Raw genomic sequence first — 20,928 nt, forward strand, 5'->3', positions numbered from 1 at the left:
CAGACAACTATGGCTTGAAGATTAAATCATCCCACTGCCAGTTTTGAAAATAATTATTTATTGGATTCATTCCAAATTCTTTCATATTCTTTGTTCAGTAAGTTGAGTGGCTGCATCAAAGACTATATGGCATCCCAAAATCTAAAATATTTACTTAGGATTTTCCTGCTTTCCTGTGTGAGGCAGTCAACAAAGACACCATTGAACATAATATCTTCAGGGCCCTATAAACAGTAGGGCTGTCTCTGCCCAAAAGAATGGAGGCTGATTCTGGCCTTGTGTTTGGGCAAAAGAGAGACATTATAAAGGGCTGCTGCTTTGCTCCCTGCTTGGTTTTCTACTTTCCCGTGTGAGGCAGCCAACAAAGATGCCAGCAAACATAATATTTTCAGGGCCTACAGGTTGGCTGTCTTCACCCATGAAGGATGGAGCCAGTGGAGTACGACCATTCCTCTTCACTCAGCACATGCAACTTCTAGCCCAGGAACCCTACCACAACACACAGTAAAAAGCCACAATTCAAGCATGTCAATGCAGAAAAAATGCAGGACAACATTATGCATAGAGAATGAAAGTGCAGCTCTGATGACCTGAAAAGTACCAACCACCTAGTTAGCTCCTCAGATAAGGAATTTAGAGTAGAAATATGGAGGATGTTCAAAGAACTCAAAGCATAGACCAAGCTGAAAAGACTACAAAAAAGAAAATAGAAAACTCCAAAATGAAATAACATGACTGAAAAGCTCAGTAGATGAAATGAAAACCTCAATGGAAAGCCTCTCCAACAAAGTAACAGCAGCTGAGGACAGAATCACTGAGCTGGAAGATGAGATGCAGAACAACTCCATACAATAAGAGACTGGAAAGAACCTTAAAGTAAATGATCAGGCAATGAAAAAAATTCTCAAAGAATGTGAACAGATGAAATTAGAAATCTTTGATAAACTCAACAGAAACAACATAAGAAACACTGGCATCCCAGAGACCCAGGAACAAAATCCCCAGGAGGAGTCAATAGTCAAGAACATCATTACAGAGAAACTCCTAGAGCTAAAGACTTCATGCAACCAAATAATGCATGCCCAAAGTGTACCAGCTTAAAAAAGATCCAAAGAAAAGTACCCAAGACACATCCTAGTCAGAATGACTAATCCCACAGATTGGGATAGAATGCTGAAAGCAGAAAGATCAAAAAGAGAAATTACATTTAAAGGAGCATCCTTTAGATTTACATCAGACCTGTCACAGAAACCTTCAAGGTCAGAAGCCAGTGGTAAGATATAGTGACAAAACTCAATGAAATGAATGCTTCACCTAGAATACTGCACTCTGCCAGATTCACTTTCAGGTTTGAAATAAGCATATATAGCTACACGAATAAACAACAGCTCAGAATTTTACAGGCTCAAAACAAGCCTGAAAAGATAAACTGAAAGGTCTACTTTAAGAAAGAAAGACCAACAGACACCAAACTTCAACACAAAGATGGCACTAAATTCCATGACAATTATCTCACTCAATGTTCATGGGCTAAATGCACCAGTTAGGAGACACAGAGTTGCAAAGTGGATCAATAAGCTAAATCCAATATTCTGCTGCCTACAAGAAATACATTTGAGTAGTCAGGACAAACACAGACTCAAAACAAAAGGTTGGAGGAAAATCATCCAAACAAACAACTCCCTTAGAAAAGCTGGAGTGGCCATATAAACATCAGATGACATAAACTTTAGACTCAGAAAAGTAATAGGAGACAAAGGTGAACATTTCCTAATAAACAAATGGTATGTACAAGAGGAAGAATCACACTCTTAAACATACACACCCAATGACAGACCATCAAAATATTTAATACATTTGTTAAAAAATCTGAAAGAAGACTTAAATAGCAACACAATAATAGTAGAGACCTCAACACTGCCCTGTACCCCTTGATAGATTAACCAGACTTAAACCGAACAAGAATATACTAACTATGAAAAGAAAAAAATATATATATATATATATACTCCATACCCAGAAAACTGGAGACACATTCATTTCCAATGCACATGGGTTATTCTCCAGGATACACTACATGTTGCCCATAAACCATATCTCTATAAAATTCAGAGGATAGAATTGTGCAGACTATCTCAGATCACAACACATTGAAATTAGAAGTGAACTACAAAGGGACACAGAAGAAAAACTTTAATATCTGAAAATTAAACAGCTCACTACTAACAACCAGTGGGTCAAAGAGGAAATCAAAACATTCCTGGAAACAAATGCCAATGAAGACACAAATTATCAGAATTTATGATACACAAAAATGGTACTAAGAAGAAAATTTATAGCTTTGCAAGCAAACATCAGAAATAAAGAAAGGGCCTACATAAATAGCTTAATGACACAGTTTATAAAATTAGAAAATTATCAACAAAATCAACCTAAAATAAGTAGACAGAGGAAATAACAAAGCTTAGAGCAGAAATTAATGAAGTGAAAACAAAAAAAATCCAAAAGATCAACAAAAGCAAAAGTTGGTTCTTTGAAAAAATAAACAAGATTAATAAACCACTAGCAAAACTCACAAAGAAAGGGAGAAAGATAAACTTAACAAACCAGATTAGAATGAAGAGGGGGATATCACTACCGATAGAACAGAAATTTAAAGGGTATTCAGAGACTACTTTGAGAAACTCTGCCACGAAACATGAGAACCTGGAAGAAATAGAAAAAAGAAAAAAAAAAAAAGGAAAGAAGAAGAAAAGTATTATTGTAATAATGTCCAGAGACAAAAGAGATCAGGGTCAGAAAGACATGCTCATGATGTGATGCTCACCACAAATAGTGGTGAATTCAGTAAGAGAAATAACTACACTAAGAATTATCATGACGATGTTAATGAGGAGTGAGAGAAGTAGAATGGCTGTCTCAAATACAGGCAGGGAGTGGGGGAAGAGGGAGGAGAAGAGTACTGGTGGTGGAAATGTTGTACTGGTGAAGAGGAGGTGTTCTCTCTATGACTGAAATCCAACTACAGTCATATTTGTAATCATGACACTTAAATAAGGATATTATAAAAAATAAAATAATTGAGGCTGGAGCAGTGGTGCAAGTGGTAGTGGGCAAGGTAGTGCCTTGCATGCGCTAACCTAGGACAAACCATAGTTCAATCTCCTGGCATCCCATATGGTCACTGAAGCTAGGAGTGATTTCTGAGTGCATAGCCCGGAGTAATCCCTGAGCATCACCATTTATTTATGTTGGTTTTTGTGCCACAAAACTAAAATAAATAAAGAAATGCATATTTAGTTGGCATTTTCCTCAATTTTTTTCCATCTCTGACAAACAGCTTAATAATTTTTAAAAGCTCTACTGGTAGCTTCTATTGCTTTTAAATTAATAATGCCTATCCTAGGAAAAAACCAGGACTATTAAACAACCTTTGAAGGAAACCCATAAATATATCATTTCTGCACTTTCTTCACTAGAAATTAATGGCTCCTTAAAAAAAAGAAAAGAAAAACTTGCTTTCTTGTTTGTAAAATGCTTCTCACAACTCTGGGTGAAAACATTTTGCAGTTTGTGCCAGGCAATTAAATGTAACTTTGCTTGCCCAATTAATGCACATAGGCCTCTGCCCATACTAAACAATTAATTAATGTTTAATAATTTTATTTGGCAAATTTTCCATTAGCATTTTTATATCTTTTTGTAAGCATGTTGACAAGAATAGGAGGTGAATGAACCTCACACTTAATATTGATCTAGTAGTTTGGTAGACATATCACTCTATTTTTCTTCTCTAATATTTTCCCAACTATTACCTACATTTTGCATATTTCCTGGCAACAATCCTGGGCCAACTCCAGACAATGGCCTCTACCAACCCCTAGGTCATGTTCTTGTGCCTGAGACAATAAATCTCAGTTAACCATTCATCTGCTACACTTCACCTGCCCATAGGAAAGTAGTTTGCAGCTCATTTACTGTTTTTTATGTAATCTACTCTATGCAATTAACTTCTTAGAAAAATGTATGTCATCTCCAGACTACATACTTTTTTTTTTCTTTCTAAGGATTCAAAATGTTAAAAAAAAATTTAACTCCAGCCTGCAAGCATTATGACTGTAAACAGAAAAGTAGTAGGTCCTAAATCCAGGACAGGGCAGCTTTTATAACACATTATCTAAATAATTATGGTATATAAGTACATCAATTTTTTAAAATTCCTTAATTGGTAAATTATTTATTTACTTTATTTATTGTTTTTTGGGGGGCCACACCTGGCTATACTTAGGTCTTACTTCTGGTGTGGCTCAGAAAGACCATGTGTCATATGGGGGATCAAACACAGCTTGAGGCACATGCAAGGCAAACATGATGCCCATTGTAATATCTCTCTGGTCCTTGGTAAAAACTTTAAAAGAATATCCGGGCCGGAGAGATAGCATGGAGGTAAGGCGTTTGCCTTTCATGCAGGAGGTCATTGGTTCAAATCCCGGCATCCCATATGGTCCCCCGTGCCTGCCAGGAGCAATTTCTGAGCCTGGAGCCAGAAATAACCCCTGAGCACTGCCGGGTGTGACCCAAAAACCACAAAAAAAAAAAAAAAAAAAAAGAGAAGAATATCCATTAGCGTTAGGGTATAGTAATCTCACTAAACTGTGAGTATAGACTTATATTCCATCTTGAGAGCAGTGTAGAACAACCTCCAGGAGATATAAGATGCTCATATTCCTTTTTTTGATATAATTTTTATTTTGACCAAAGTGGCTTACATATCTTTTACAGTAATATATTAGGTACATATTAATAATGTGTCAGGGGAATCCCTATCACCAAAGTTGTACTCCCTCAACCCCCGTTCCCATCTTGCATCCCCTATCCCCCACCCTTAACCCCCAGCTGCTAGTATAAGTGGTTCCCTCTGTGTCTAGCTTACTACATAGTGATAATACAACTGTTTGGTCTTGATAACCTCCACTCTTTCCCCTTCTATTTGAGAGGCAGAGTACATAAATTTTTAAAAGTAAAGCTATATTATGACACTGATTTATTTCTGCTTGCTCTCACACATTATTATCTCGTTCATTGACTCATTTATTCACCCAGAACCCCAGGACCTCTGTCACAATGATACTCCTCAGTAATGTCTTTTCTTAAAAGTTTCAAATCTGATTGAAGTAGAAGTTGTATATGTTATGCTAAATAACCTTCATCTGTAAAGAAATATTATTCTTGGCCCCCTTCCCGCGCCCGGCATCTCGCGAGACTTCTCCGAGCCCTCCCTCTTGCGCCTCTCCAGCCGACATGCCGTCCAGACTGAGGAAGACCCGAAAACTCCGGGGCCACGTGAGCCACGGCCACGGTCGCATCGGCAAGCACCGGAAGCACCCCGGAGGTCGGGGTAATGCTGGCGGCATGCATCACCATAGAATCAACTTTGACAAATACCATCCAGGTTACTTTGGGAAAGTGGGCATGAGGCATTATCACTTAAAGAGAAATCAAAGTTTCTGCCCAACTGTCAATCTTGACAAACTGTGGACGTTGGTCAGTGAGCAGACACGGGTTAATGCTGCCAAAAACAAGACTGGAGCAGCTCCTATCATTGATGTGGTGCGATCGGGCTACTACAAAGTTCTGGGGAAGGGAAAGCTCCCGAAGCAACCAGTCATTGTGAAAGCCAAATTCTTCAGCAGAAGAGCTGAAGAGAAGATTAAGGGAGTGGGAGGGGCATGTGTCCTGGTAGCTTGAAGTTACAAAGGAAGCTTCATTAAAGGATACAACTGCTTTTCAAAAAAAAAAAAAAAAAGAAAGAAAGAAAGAAATATTATTCTTGATAAAATATATAGAATTACTTGATCAAGTTTAATCAGGCCCAAACTTCTCATTCATCTGGCTGTCAGTCAATAACTTAAAGCTCTCAAAACAGACTGTATTTCCTTTTAGTATTTTCTGTATTTTATCTGAATACTTAATTTTTATGTATTTTATCAGAAACCACCCAATTGCTGTTGAATCTTATAGTGTCTTAAAATAAACATTTGAAAAGCCTCTTATTCCTGCTTGTTATCCAGGAAAGTTATGAATAAAAGTGGCACATGCTCATAACTAAATCATCTGATATTTCTGTTAAAAATGCAGCAAATGGGCCAGAGCAATAGCACAGTGGTAGGACATTTGCCTTGCACATAGCTAACCAGAGAAGAACCAAGTTAAATCCCCGACACCCCATGTGTCTGCAAGTAGTGACTTCTGAGTGCAAAGCCAGGAGTAACCCGAGTGCCACTGAGGTTTTCCCAAAAGCAAAACAAAAACAAACAAAACAAACAAAATAAAAAAATTACAGCAATAGCTGTTACCTTGGCCTTAGCAGAAGCTGTTGGTCCTGATTCTCTGACACAATGACAGATGCCCAGCGAGAACGTTAGTTCCTCAGTCTCACCACTGGAATCATCAAATTTTTATATGAAGAGCAGCCCTGTGTAGTGGTTCCTGAAGTTTGGTCCTTGGATCATTAGCATTTGCATTACCTGGAAACTTGTCAGAATGCCTTCTCCACCTCAGATCTTAGGAGTCAGCAACTCAGAGGTGAGACAAACCAATTCATTTTAACATCCCTCTGGGAAATCTGAAGCATCTAAAGTTTGACAACTGCCTCGGAGAATTGTTTGGTTTCCTTTATAAAATTTAAACCGAGTATTTCTATTAGATATAGTGTTTCAAATATTTATCTTTTCTCAAGTCACGTTTTTTTCCATCAAATCACTCTTCAAGACCTGATCACTTTAGATCAGTATAACAGAATATCTAAATAATTTATTTCCTCTCTTTTTTCTTTTTTTCTTTTGATATTTTTATTTAAACACCTTGATTTCAATAAAATTGTAGTTGGCTTTCAGTCATGTGAAGAACACCCCCTTCACCAGTGCAACATTCACATCACCAATGTCCCATGTCTCCCTCCTCCCCACCCCACCCTCACCTGTGCTCTGGACAAGCTTTCTACTTCCCTCCTTTATTTATATTGTTATGATAGTTCTCAGTGTAGTTATTTCTCTAACTGCACTCATCACTCTGTGGTGAGCTTCATGTTGTGAACTGGACCTTCCAGCCCTCTTTTATCTCTGAGAATTGTTGCAAAAATGTCTTTTATTTTTCTTAAAACCCATCGATGTATGAAAATATTCTGCATCTATCTCTCTCACTTATTTCACTCAGCTTAATAGATTCCATGTAGAAGAATCATCTACAGTAGATTTCCATGTATAGGAAAATTTCATGACTTCATCTCTTCTGATGGCTGTATAATATTCCATTGTGTATCTGTACCACAGTTTCTTTAGTCATTCATCTGTTGAGAGGCATTTAGGTTGTTTTCAGAGTCTGGCTATTGTAAATAGCGTTGCAATGAATATAGGTGTGAGGAAGGGATTTTTGTATTGTATCTTTGTGTTCCTAGGGTATATCCCTAGAAGTGGTATAACTGGATCATATGGGACCTCAATTTGCAGTTTTGGGAGAAATCTCCATATTGCTTTGCATAAAGGTTGGACTAGTCGGCATTCCCACCAGCAGTGAATAAGGGTTCCTTTTTCTCCACATCCCCACAAACACTGCTTGTTCTCATTCTTTGTGATGTGTGCCAATCTCTGTGATGTGAGATGGTACCTCATAGTTGTTTTGATTTGCATGTCCCTGATGATTAGTGGTGTGGAACATTTTTTCATGTGCCTTTGGCCATTTGTATTTCTTCTTTATCAAAGTGTCTGTTCATTTCTTCTCCCCATTTTTTGATGGGATTAGATGTTTTTTTCTTATAAAATTCTGTCAGTACCTTGTATATATTAGATATTAGCCTGAGCCTGCCAGGAATGATATCTGAGTATTGATCTAGGAGCAACCACTGAGCACTACCAGATGAGGCTCAAAAACCAAAAATAAAGTTAAAACAGCTGATCCATAGTACCAAAAGAAATTATTTTTCATGTTTTTAATATGTGGTAATATTTGAATCTTGTGTACATGTCAAATCATATAAGAGATTTGGTCAACTGATGATTCTGGCAAGTGAAGCTTGAAATTTATTTATATATTCATATAAATGGTTGATCATTTTTATAACTATTAGAGATGAAATGATCATTGTATCTGAGATTTTCAGGATATCATAAATGTCAAAAACTTTGTTTTTACTATTTGTAGATATGCTCTAAGTTATAAATATGCTACATTTTCCAAATAATATTACCAGAATAATATTATAATATAATATTATTTATCAAATAAATTTTATTTTCATAAGAGATGCTTTTTCTATATTATGATATTATATAATTAAAGGATAAAGATAAGAATGATACCACTTATATTTTGTACTTAGAATAACTGAATGAAGGCATACAATTGTTTATAAATTTCTTTATAAAGGAGTTTATCTAGATCACCCTTTACCCCACAGTCTAGGGAGAAGGTAAGAGACAGAGTGAAGGGGAGGGAGAATAAGAAAGATGAAAAGTAATGATGTTTGGAATCAAGGGGAAATAGGTACATGTTAAGGAATAACAAACCTAAGTATAAAACAACAGGGTCAATAACTATAAAATCATAAAACCCCAAGTTTAAGAATCAAATTTAAAAAGTGCCTGATTGGGGGGGGGTATTTTATATGGAAGAGAACTTGGGAATATTGGTGAAGTGATGTTGATACTAGTAGTGTGATTGGTGCTGGAACTATTTTATATCTAGAACTCAACTATAAATAATTTTGTAAATTATGGAGCATTAACAAAATAATATTTTAGAAATGCAGAGAATCACATTATAAAATATGCTATGTAAACATAGAGCCTTCAGAGTGAGATGAAGAAAAACAAACCAGTAGTAATATATGAGTTCTAAGTTTATTTTTTTTAGAGTTTCAGTCATTTGTAAAATGATTTACCCTTCTTCTCCGTTCCTAATTTGAGTGGGGATCATACCCAGTGGTGCTCAAAGTCTATTCATGGTTCTGTCAGTGCTCAAGGTTCAAATCAGAGTCCTGTATATAAAAAGGAAGCACCTGTACTTGGGTCTCATTTTCTGGTCTTCAAAGAAAACTAGACCCAGGGGTAGGCCTCTGTTTTCTGAATAAAATATCCAAATTTTTACCAAAGTGTTTACTGTGAGATTAAGACAATGTAAGTATTTCTCAGAAGTATCAAATCCCACTTTTGTACACAGAGTAGATTGACATAATCAGTGTAGAAAAACAATATCCAAAAAGAAATGCATAGTTCACTGGGACATGACAATCCTAGATATTTTCCTTGCAATGATAAAAATAGAAACTAAATTCATGGGACTGGAGAGATAGCATGAAGGTAAGGTATTTGCCTTTCATGCAGAAGGTCATTGGTTCAAATCCCAGCATCCCATATGGTCTCCCGAGTCTGCCAGGAACAATTTTTGACCATGGAGCCAGGAGTAATCCCTGAGCGTTGCCGGGTGTGACCCCCCCCCCCAAAAAAAAAAAACAAAAAGAAAGAAAGAAAGAAAGAAAGAAAGAAAGAAAGAAAGAAAGAAAGAAAGAAAGAAAGAAAGAAAGAAAGAAAGAAAGAAAGAAAGAAAGAAAGAAAGAAAGAAGAAAGAAGGAATAAAGAAAGAAAGAAAGAAAGAAAGAAAGAAAGAAAGAAAGAAAGAAAAGAAAAGAAAAGAAAAGAAAAAAGAAAAGAAAGTCACCCCTCCATGGCTGAATTAAATTTAGTAAATGCAATCATAAATTCAAAACCTAGCATAGAACAGTCAAAATTATTTTGTGTGTCATCTCTACATCCACTATCTTAAACTTCCTCCTCTCTTGTTCAGAGACTCATTTTTGCAAAGTTTTCCAATCCAAGTTTGTATAAACCCTGAAGAAATCTGTAACATTTTTTTTTCTACTTTTGTTTTGGGGTCACACCTGACAGTTGTCAGGGCTTACTCCTGCTTTTGAGCTCAGAGATCTGTCTTGGTGGGGGTTCATATGGGGTTCAGGAGTCGTCAAACCCATGTTGTTCACATACCAGGCAAATGTACAGCTACTGTACTTCTCAGACCCTAGACAAAGAAAATTTTAAACAGCTGACTCAATCATTTCCCCAACTTCCTTAATAAAATCCCAGTGTCTTAAATATATATGTGTGATTATGAATTCCCAAGATGCTTTAAACACAAGACCAGCCTTGGAAAGCTCATTCTATTTGATTTCTTGTTAGGTCATAGTGGACAAACTCCTCCAGCTTTGAGATGATACAATATAATGCTACCAGATATAAAATCTGTCATTCCACATAAATAAACCAAATATCAAGACTGTGTTCACATCTCATTGTCATTTCTTCATGTACATTTTTTTGTATACTGATTCTAAGAACCCTACAATGCTGGAATATTTTCAGGATATCCACAAAAAAAGGGCACCAGAGTTTTACAATGGAAGCTTAGGATATTAGAAAATTAGTTACTAGAGAATATTTTTGTAGTAATATTTAGCCATTTTCAAATTAATTATCTAGCTTTACCTCAGGCTTTTAAAGTTAGCACAATGCCTGTCTCCATTAAAGAAAAAAATATCAAGAAAAGAGCCAAGTATAGGCAATGCAGTGATAGTACAGCTGGAAACAAACAAACATTATCAGGCTGGAATTCAAATGTGTTGGGTGAAGTAAAGAGAGCAAGAACAATGATAAGGTTCTTGCTGATTCCCCTAACTGATAGAGCCCATGTTCAAATGTTGGGTATGGGGTGTTGGTGAAAGGAATAAACTTTAAACAATCTTTGTATTATAAGATTTGCACTTTTCTGGGGGTATTTCTAAGAGCTGCACAATATGAAAATTCTTTTTAAATCCTCAAAAATGGTAAATATGGTGTTGGAGTGGTGGCGCTTGCCTTGCAAGCACTAACCTAGGACAGTCTGCAGTTGGATCCCCTGGCGACCAATATGGTCCCTCCAAGCCAGAACGATTTCTGAGTGCATAGCCAGGAGTAACCCCTGAGCGTCACTGGGTGTGGCCTCCCAAAATAAATATACTAAAGTCAGGAATCAGTAACATTCTGAATTTTTGTTTGTTTGTTTTTGTTTGGGGGCCACACCTAGTGATGCTCAGGGGTTACTCTTGGCTATGAGCTCAGAAATTGCACCTGGGTTTGGGGACCATCTGCGATGCTGGGTGATCGAACCATGGTTTGTCCTAGGTTAGCTACATGCAAGGCAAATGCCTTACCACTTGTGCCAACCCTCTGGCCCCAACATTCTGAATTTTTAAAACTTCTTCCAGCTACTGTTCTTAAATAAACACCCCATAACTTTTGACTACATTTGGTCCATGTTATTTGTAGTCATTTTTGCAACAAGCACTAAAAAATGTCTTTTGGTTTCCCTATTAAAATGTTTAATAATTGATTCAAGGGAACCCTGAGCTCCCAGAACAGGCCAGAGTGGGTGCAGGAGGTCGCGGACTGGAGCAGGTGGAAAGTGGCCATTCTAGGAAACCCTGAGCTCCTGGAACAGGCCAGAGTGAGTGCAGGAGGTTGCAGACTAGGGTAGGTGAAAAGCGGCCATTCAAGGGAATCCTGAGCTCCCGGAACAGGCTAGAGTTGGTGCAGGAGGTCGCCGACTGGAGCGGGTGAATAGCGGCCATTCAAGGGAACCCTGAGCTCCTGGAACAGGCCAGAGTAGGAGCAGGAGGTTGCCGACTGGAGCAGGTGAAAAGCGGCCATTCAAGGGAAACTTGAGCTCCCAGGACAGGCAAGAGAATGAACCTGCACTGTCTGGCTGGAAGGGAATGGTGATTGGTCAGGCTTGACTGAGGACGAGGGAAGGTCCAAAACTCAGCAACATCACCCAACATACTCACATAGAGACACATCCTGAGAAGAGACCCAGCCCCACACCACAGGTGGCAAAAGCGGACTGAAACCTGAAGGCACTGAACACCAAGCCAAGCCAATAAATGCAAAGAAAGATGGGTAAACCAAGGAAAACATTAACAACAGGGGAGATGGAGAGAAATCAGAACAAGTTCCCAAGTCCACCAAAACATGCAGACCCAAGAGAGGAAGACCTAAAAGCAGCCATGAGAACAGAATTCCAAGCCATGCTAGAAGAAATAAAAGACACACTGTCCAGAGATTACAATAAATTAATAGATGAACAAATAAACCAATTTAAACAAGAATTCCTACAAAATATGAAAGACTCCATACAAACAGAATTAGAAGAAATTCATAAAACCGTAGAAAGCAAAATCACACAGCTCGAGAATCACATAGAACAACTCAAAGATAAACTGCAATCAAAAGACAACAAAGAAGCCAACAAAGAAATAGAATGTACAGCACTGGAAGTAAAAGTCCAGTATTTAATGAACAAAGACAAAAGAAACAATCTAAGAATTGTAGGTATACCCGAAGGGGAGGAAACAGGGAAAGGAGGGAAAGGGGAAGAACAATTAGTCAGGGAGATAATAGCAAAAAATTTTCCCACCCTCTGGAAAGACTCATCTGAGCAAATCAATGAGTCCCCAACAAAAGAGACCCTAACAAACCAACTCCAAGACACATAGTAATTCAAATGGTAAGAAATAAAAGGAAAGGCAACCTACTTAAAGCAATAAGGGAGAAAAAAAACCCTCACATACAAAGGAAGGAACATTAGAATCAAACCAGATCTCTCATATGAAATACTTCAAGCAAGAAGACAGTGGAATGACATATTTAAACAACCGAATAAAAGAAATTTTTAACCTAGAGTCCACTATCCAGTAAAACTCATTCATATGGAAGGAAAGACTAAAATCATTCTCAAACAAAAATGAACTTGCACTATTTGAGCAAACAAAACCGATTCTAAATGACCTACTCAGAGACGAATGATACAATCCAAACCCCCGATTGTAACAACCACCCTAAACAACACAACTGAACAACAGCCCTCTCTGTCAATAATCTCCTTAAATATTAATTTAAGGACACATAATTTAAAAGACACATAATAGAGAACTGGATTAGAAAACATAAGCCAGATTTTTGCTGCCTACAAGAAACACACCTACAAGTACAAGATAGGCACAGGCTTAGAATAAAAGGATGGAAATAAATAATCCAGGCCAATGGAAATAACAAAAAGCAGGGACAGCCATTCTTATATCAGAACAAATTGCATTCAACCTCAAAAAAGGACAATTCAGTGATGGGAATTCCCCTGATTTTATGTTAATATGTAGCTAAAATATTATTGTTAACGATATGTAAGCCACTATAATTACAATAAAAATTATATTAAAATATTTAATAATTGTAGAGGAACACAGATATCTACCTTTTGTAAGTAACTGCAGAAGCCTCTGTAGGTCAGATCATGAGAGAACAAATTTCCAGGGAACATCTACCCTTACTTTAAAAGAAGACTCTGATCCAGAGAAGCAAAACCAAACAGAAATGCAACATGGATCTCCAGGTAGGTTCTGCCTTTATTCCTATAATTGAGTGCCCAGCACCTTATGTTTTGGACCAAGAATTGTTAAAAAGGCTAGTGTTTTCCCAGGTCAGAAGAAAAGGGGCACACAAATAATGAGAGAGCACAGGAAAGACCCATTTACAATAACATTCAAAAGGATCATCACCCTGACTAGCAATGACTTCTTTATCCTTGGAATCAGCTGTTACCTACTTTCTTTGCTGGGCTGAAGAGCGCCGGGTGCAAATCACAGCCACTGCTGCCACGGCCAGCACAGTGATGATGCCAATAGTGACCACAATGATGACAAGCAGGTTGCTGTTCTTCTGAGGGGTAACACCATGTGGTGGGTGCATCTGGCCAATGGGTGGCTCTGGGAAAACACAGGCAAATGGAGATCAAGTTTAGGGAGATGTTGTCAGTCACTGATTTAGATTAAGCTTTACTGAGGTGCAAATATTTTTTTCTGGGAAATCCTGAAATTGCAGTAAAATCAATGATAAATTAGATGAATGATATGCATTATATGTACTAAACAGCACTAAGAAAAATGTCCACGCTAAGACCTCTATAGGAAGAAACTTTTATAACAGCATTATATAGCATAAGCAAAGGTGGAAGTTGCCTAAATATTAATTGATGGGTGAAAGATTTTTTTAACATTGTGGTATTTATATCCATCAATGATTACCTGCTAATAGAAAAAAATAAAGAACATGCTATAATAAGCATGTAACAAGGAAATGATATGATAATTGAAAGAAGCCAGATGTTTTACATGGTTCCATTTAAAATGAAATATCCAAAGAGACAAATGTATAGAGACTGAATTAGATTAGTGTTTCTTTGTAGATAAGAAATGAGTAAATGGGGAAGGACTGTAAATGGGTACAAGATTGGGGGGTAATAAAATTCCTGGAATTAGTGATAAAGGCATCATAATCTTATAAATAAACCAAAATTATTTTATTGTGAACTTATGAGGGTGGATGTTATTTTAAACTATATTACAAATTCAAAATTAAGTTATGGAGCCAGAGGAATCGACAGTAGGTAAAGTGTTTGCCTTGCATGATTCTAACCCAGGTTCAATTGCCAGCATCCCATATAATCGCTGACAGAAATGATCCCTGAGTGAAAAGCCAGGAGTAAACTCTCAGCACCACCAGGTACGGCCCAACCTTCTCCTCCAATAAATTTCAACAATTAAATTATATATTAAATAAAAAATGGAGTGGGAAAGGAGAATGCTTCTTCTTACACTAAAAATTCCAGTGTGAAAACAACCAGAGAGATTGGGATTTTTGAAGAAATACCATTTATTTGATGGTGTAAAACACAAATTACTTGACGTTAATTACTCAAAATTTACTTCATTCCTTTTAAGTAGCTGTCTATAAAGATCATTTAATTCCCTTCTTGTCAAGGATCTATGAATCTGTCTTAAAAGCAGCCACTGGATTCAAAATTTTCCATAAAGTCTCACATATAAATATTTTCTGTGTTACAATTGTGCCTCATGGAAGATAATTTAAAATAAAACCAACATATTAAGACTTTTTGATAATTTGTTATTAAAGTAGATTAAAATAGTCAGCTATATTATTTTTTAAAGACTCAATTAAAAATAAAAATATTCTACATTCGTTATTACTAGTTATATATTTTTTAAAATAAATATAAACTTTATAAATAAATTTAGAAAGATTGAAGCTGTGAGTTCAGAATTTTCTTAGATCTGAGTCTGAATAAATGTTTTCCTTTAATAACCTAATTTAACTTTCTATACCTATGCAAAATACTTATACTGCTTATATTCTATATAAACTATAAAACTGAAATAAAGGGTTTTTTGTTTTTGTTTTTTAGCTTTTGGGCCACATTCAGTGCTGAGGGCTAACTCCTGACTCTGAACTCAGGAATAACTCCTGATGTTGGTCAGAATATCATATGGGATGTATTAGATCCTGAATAGAGATGTGTAAGGCAAGTGCCTTACCTGCTGTACTATTGCCCCAGCCCCTACAATAGAACTTATTATTGTACAGACCTATTATGAGAATTACACATATGAAAATAATATAAAGTACTTCAATGTATGATTTTAAGTGATTACTTATAATTGTGATACTAAAGTAGTAAATAAAAGTGTTCCCAATTTAATAAACTATTAGAACATTTAATTACTATAGGTACAAGATTACAAACTACATAATTTTTAAAAATAGCACATCGCATGAAAGATACAAATTAACATAACAGTATTTACCTCAACATTGAGACACTATTAAGAAATCAAATACAAATCAGTGCTCTTTGACATACAACTCCTTTAAATTTACTTTTGATCCATTATTATCAGAAAATAGTAAGCATTACTGATATAGTGTGTATGAGTTATATAAGTTAATACCTTGCATCTCAATATATATAATGTGCATTTTATGGGAGGAGTACATAAAAATTCTTTCAAGAGGACAATCTACTCAAAGATCTGATTATAAATGAAAGAAATAAGATTCCCTTGAAGCAATTTTTACATTTACTACAAAGGAATGAGGAAAGTAATGAAAGGTCAGATCTTTCTGTATCATAGTTTTACTTACAATTTAAAAAGTAATTTTACAGTAGTATCTCAATATGCCCTTTCTGAGCTTAATAAATTAGTTGATTGGAATAAATTAACCTTTTATGTGAGAACTTGCAATGGAAATAGAGAACTCACAGACTTTTAGATGCATGACTTATTTTTTAATAACTTACTATAGACATAGGTAGCAATACTTCTTATGAACATTTTGGAAAACACTATTAAATACATTTTTTCAATTTTCTTTTTTTTTCTTCATTCAGGAAAGTCAGAATTAATAACTGGAGCATGCTGAGTATTAGTGAGATTAATTTTAATATAATTTGACACCAAAAAGTCAGGTTTAGGAGGGCTCCCTTTATAAATCCTTTATTACCTGTCTTTATGACTTCCTCATAAAAGTTCCCTTCAGCCTAAAATTTACTATTCAAGACCTGTCATTAATTTTCCAATTTTCTCAGTCCTCAAGCCAAATAATCAGAATATCTTACATTGACTGGACAGGTAAGTAAATCAGGTGCACTGTTATCCTCAGATTCAGTAAATCTTTGTTATTTGAGGTAGAGATGCTTTATAAAGTCACTAAAAATACTGAATATTGCTTAGAGAAAATAAGTCAGATTTCTCTGAACCTTTTGTCAGATTTCTAACAACAAAGATATACCTGGTTTATATGTATTTGATTAAGCATTTTATTTAAATTTAATGCTGATTCTTTACTATTGAACTCATAGCAAACAGCACTCATGCCTGAATGAAACTTAATTAACATACATATTTGGTTTTTTTTTTTTTTTTTTTTTTTTTTTTTTTGGTTTTTGGGCCACACCCGGCGGTGCTCAGGGGTTACTCCTGGCTGTCTGCTCAGAAACAGCTCCCGACAGGCACGGGGGACCATATGGGACACCGGGATTTGAACCAACCACCTTTGGTCCTGGATCAGCTGCTTGCAAGGCAAACGCTGCTGTGCTATCTCTCCGGGCCCTACATACATATTTGTTTTTTAAGCTGCACCAGGCAAGGCTCAAGGAATCGTCATAGTTGTGTACTCAGTAATCACTCCTGGTATGCTCAAAGGACCAAATGGGATGCTGGGAATGAACTCAGGTCAACCACATGCAAGGTAAGTACCCTACTTGTTGAGGTGAAGATGAAAGAATTGGGCAAGACAGGGGAATTATTTGCCCTCAGATAATCTCTCCAGCCACAACACACATATTTTCCTCTACGGTACACCACAGTATTTTTTTTTGGAACACAAGATAACATGTCAGCACCTTTCAGAGCCCAAAACTATCACCGTCTACAATTAAAAGTAGAAATGTGAAAGAGTAACAGTAAGTCTATTGCAGAAAGGATACTTGTTTACAGTATGAGCAGTGAGGCAATACAGAAAGCCATCACCTTGATCTATCTCTGTTGAGTTCATGAGCACTGAATGTCTTAAATATTGACTGTCTGCATAAGTGTATAAATCACCATAAAGGTACCACAGGAATTGATTTGGAAAGTTACAAATTCATTTTAGCAGGTAAGTGAATTGCTAAGTACAGAATCTGCAAATAATGGTAATCAAATGTATATTATATATGTCAGAAGACTGCTCCTAAGTAGAAAAATATTTGGAGCAGAGGCTGGAGCAATAATATATTCTATCATATAGTCCCATGAACCTGCCAAGGAGTGAACTTTAACAGAGCCAGAAGTAAGTCCTGAGCACTATTAGGTATGCACCCCACAAAAATTAATCAAACTCAAAAATCAGATTAGTGCAATCTAGAGTTTTGGAAGACAAACTTATTCTAGAAGGAACAAGATGACATTTGCTATTTGGTGAAAGGAGACACAGGGCATACTGCAAAGAATTACAAATAACCTCTGGGTCACTGTGATTATTATTTCATGAGGTAAAGATTCAACACATTGATAATAAGTCCAGACATGGGCTGATATCACAAAACATTATGATGTTGTTCAATCTATTACATTTAATGTACTTTGTTCTAAATAAAAGGAAACAAAGCATCCTGCTCAATCTGCTTCCTGGTGTTGCTTTAACAAGAACATCTCATAGCAAAGTATTTATGATCTAGATGTTTTTTAGAACTGGAGAAAATAGTGTATAATTTTTCTAATTAGATGAGCACTCTATACATTTAATATTTTTATCAGAAAACTTTTATCCTTTTACTAAGTTTAGTAATAGGAGCATATATTTTGTAAACTGATTGCTCCATAGACAGCAATAAATAGAAAACAGGTTTGTGAAATGTTTTTAATTTTTATAATGTATTATAGACTTAACAAGACATGTTGTTTCTTACCACAGACACTTAAATAAACTAATTAATGGGCCTGCACAATGAGTACTTTAAATATTGTTTAGAAAATAATGCCACACATAGAATCCAAGACTCTTGGAATCTGCTTTTGAGATTAGGGTCCTATTGCTTGGCTGGCCATGTTAGCTCTAATAGCTGAACATTATAATAGGCAGGTAAACAATGTAAACATAGGGTTAACAGGCTCACTTGTAGTTGGAGAAAGAGCAAGTGAAAGCTTTTATTTGGGAGCTGAACTACTCTCCTACAGTCCCTGTCTTCTCAGACGTTTGCTATTAAGTCATTAGAATAGTTTGAACTCAGCATGTCTCAATAATTTCATGGGTCTTTAAATTTGAACAGAAATTCATATGGCATCAGAATCTTTCAGAACATTTTCCCTTGGAATAAAGTGTCATGTGGCCAATCATATAGACGAGATCTCACTGATAATCAAGCTCAATGTTCCCAAAAATGAAATATTAATCAATATTATAGAGAAAGGGGGTACTTTTTCTTGGCCTATTAAGTTGGAAAACATATTTCTTCCCTCAAATCTCAAATCTTTTGACTATAATAATAGGACCTGTTACTTGCCATCTGAAGGTAGAGAAGAAATAGTGAAGAATGTAGTCAATTGTTACATGAATATTTGTAGAGAGATCCACTTAGGTTCTGGGAATATAATTTTTTGACTAAAACAATAAAGGTCCTAAAAGAAGTAAGCTAAGTATAACAGACAGACATAAAAAGACAAAATCTGTACTATATTCCTTATATGTTATATTAAAAAGAGACAATCTCATAGACCATAAACTAAATGGTGGTCATTGGGCTTGGGAATAATGAGAGCTGTTGGTAAAAATATATAAACTTTCAGCTTAAGATGAATAAATTCTAAAAATGAAACATACAAGATAGAGTTAAAGCTATTATATTACAAAATTAAAGTTGCTCAGATGAAATATCCAATGATCCCATCACAAATATAAAATGTACTTGATGATAAGATAGAGGTATCAACCAATTTATATTAATAAAAATATTTCAATATAAATATTTATCAAATCAAGACATATACATTTCACTTATACAACACATAGGTCAATTATATCTCAATAAATCTGGGGAAATCATGAAAAATTAAAGCAGGTAAAAAACATGTATTAGATAAAAAGTATATGTGATTGTAGGGCTGGAGTGATAGCACAGCGGCAGGGCAATTGCCTTGCATGCAGCTGACCCAGGACAGTCCTGGGTTCTATTCCCAGTGTTCCTCAGGACGAACCTGGCTTTTATCCTCAGCATCCCATATGGTCTTCCAGATAGGAGTGATTTCTGAGCACAAAGTCAGGAATCCCTGAGCGTCACCAGGTGTGGCCCCCAAACAAACAAACAAAAAAGTATATGTAATTGTTTTTTTTTAATTTTTATTGTGACCAAAGTGCATTACAAATCTTTCACTGCATCATTTATGGTACAAAGTGACAATGAATGAGGGGCATTCCCACCACCAGTGCTGTCCTCCCTCCACCCCTGTTCCCAGCATGTATCCCACATCTCCCTCCATTACCCCCCAGAATGCTAGTGCAACTGGTCTCCAATTTACAGCTTGTTGTAGATTGAGCATCTATTCCACCGTCATTGGAGATAAAAAGGATAAGAAAAAAGGGAGAAAAAAAATTGGTAACAACTACCAAAAAAAGAAAGAGAGGGAAAAAATGGAAGAAAAAAATGTACCCAGCAAATAAAAATAAAAATAAAAATAAATCACCAAATAATAACCACAAGAGTGAAAAAGAAAGAGAAAAGTGGAAGAAAAAAAGAGAAGGAAAAAGTAGGGGTGCTGGAGTGGCGGGGTTTGGCTTTCCCACCACTATTTTTTTTTTTTTTTGCATAGGCACAGTGAGCATTGGGGAAGAAAGGGAATTCCCGTGGCTTAAGAGATTCAGGGTTTCTCCATCCTTGAAGCTTACCATCATGGGATCAACCCCTGGCTCCATACATACTCATTACCCCATCCCAAAGGTTTTTTTATGGTGCCAGGAAACTTTCCTCTCAGTTGTGTGTGAGAAAAGCAAGCCACTGTAGCTAGAGATCTTGGTATTTGCACAGGTTATAGGTCTGGGTCTAGGATAGAGTCTCTAGGTTCTAGGTTCCTATCCATCGTTGTTGTGGTGTTTAGTCTTCTGTAACACTTGCTCCCTGTTTTCATTCAGGAGACTGATATGTAATATAATTCAGGAGACTGGATCAAATGAAGTGAAACAAACTAGTTGAACCAAAATAAGAATACAAATTCTAAGGGCCCGAGCGAAGGCAGAGCAGTAAGGCGTTTGCCTTGCACACTGTTGACCTTGGATGGATCGTGGTTTGATCCCCCAGAGTCCCATATGGTCCCTCAAGCCAGGAGTGATTTCTGAGCGCATAGTCAGGAGTAACTCCTGAGCGTCACTAAGTGTGCCCCCCCAAATAAAAAAGAAGAAAAGGAAAAAAAGAATATAAATTCTATATAGTAAATGCCCTATCTTTTCTGTGCTTAAA

The 20,928-nt window shown here is 36.3% G+C and overlaps 3 protein-coding genes across 3 annotated transcripts in view; 1 reads left to right on the plus strand and 2 right to left on the minus strand.

Moving 5' to 3' along the window:
• The window catches only part of LOC126020220 (netrin receptor DCC-like), a 71,747-nt gene extending 66,444 nt beyond the window's left edge, over positions 1-5,303 (minus strand). Inside the window, exon 1 of the mRNA XM_049781674.1 lies at positions 5,205-5,303. Coding sequence (XP_049637631.1) covers positions 5,205-5,303 — 99 coding nt within the window. The remainder of the gene's footprint in view (positions 1-5,204) is intronic.
• On the plus strand, positions 5,261-5,779 carry LOC126020657 (60S ribosomal protein L27a). Its single transcript, XM_049782159.1, has one exon. The coding sequence runs from the start codon at positions 5,302-5,304 to the stop codon at positions 5,746-5,748; it is 447 nt and encodes a 148-aa protein (XP_049638116.1). The 5' UTR covers positions 5,261-5,301; the 3' UTR covers positions 5,749-5,779.
• A 5,798-nt stretch (positions 5,780-11,577) lies between these two features.
• LOC126020221 (netrin receptor DCC-like) overlaps positions 11,578-20,928 on the minus strand; it is a 223,320-nt gene continuing 213,969 nt past the window's right edge. Inside the window, exons 13-14 of the mRNA XM_049781675.1 lie at positions 13,725-13,846; positions 11,578-11,790 (exon numbers count right to left, since the gene is read on the minus strand). Coding sequence (XP_049637632.1) covers positions 11,578-11,790; positions 13,725-13,846 — 335 coding nt within the window. The remainder of the gene's footprint in view (positions 11,791-13,724; positions 13,847-20,928) is intronic.

Source organism: Suncus etruscus, chromosome 10, assembly GCF_024139225.1.
Source record: "Suncus etruscus isolate mSunEtr1 chromosome 10, mSunEtr1.pri.cur, whole genome shotgun sequence".
Taxonomy (NCBI): Eukaryota; Metazoa; Chordata; class Mammalia; order Eulipotyphla; family Soricidae; genus Suncus; species Suncus etruscus.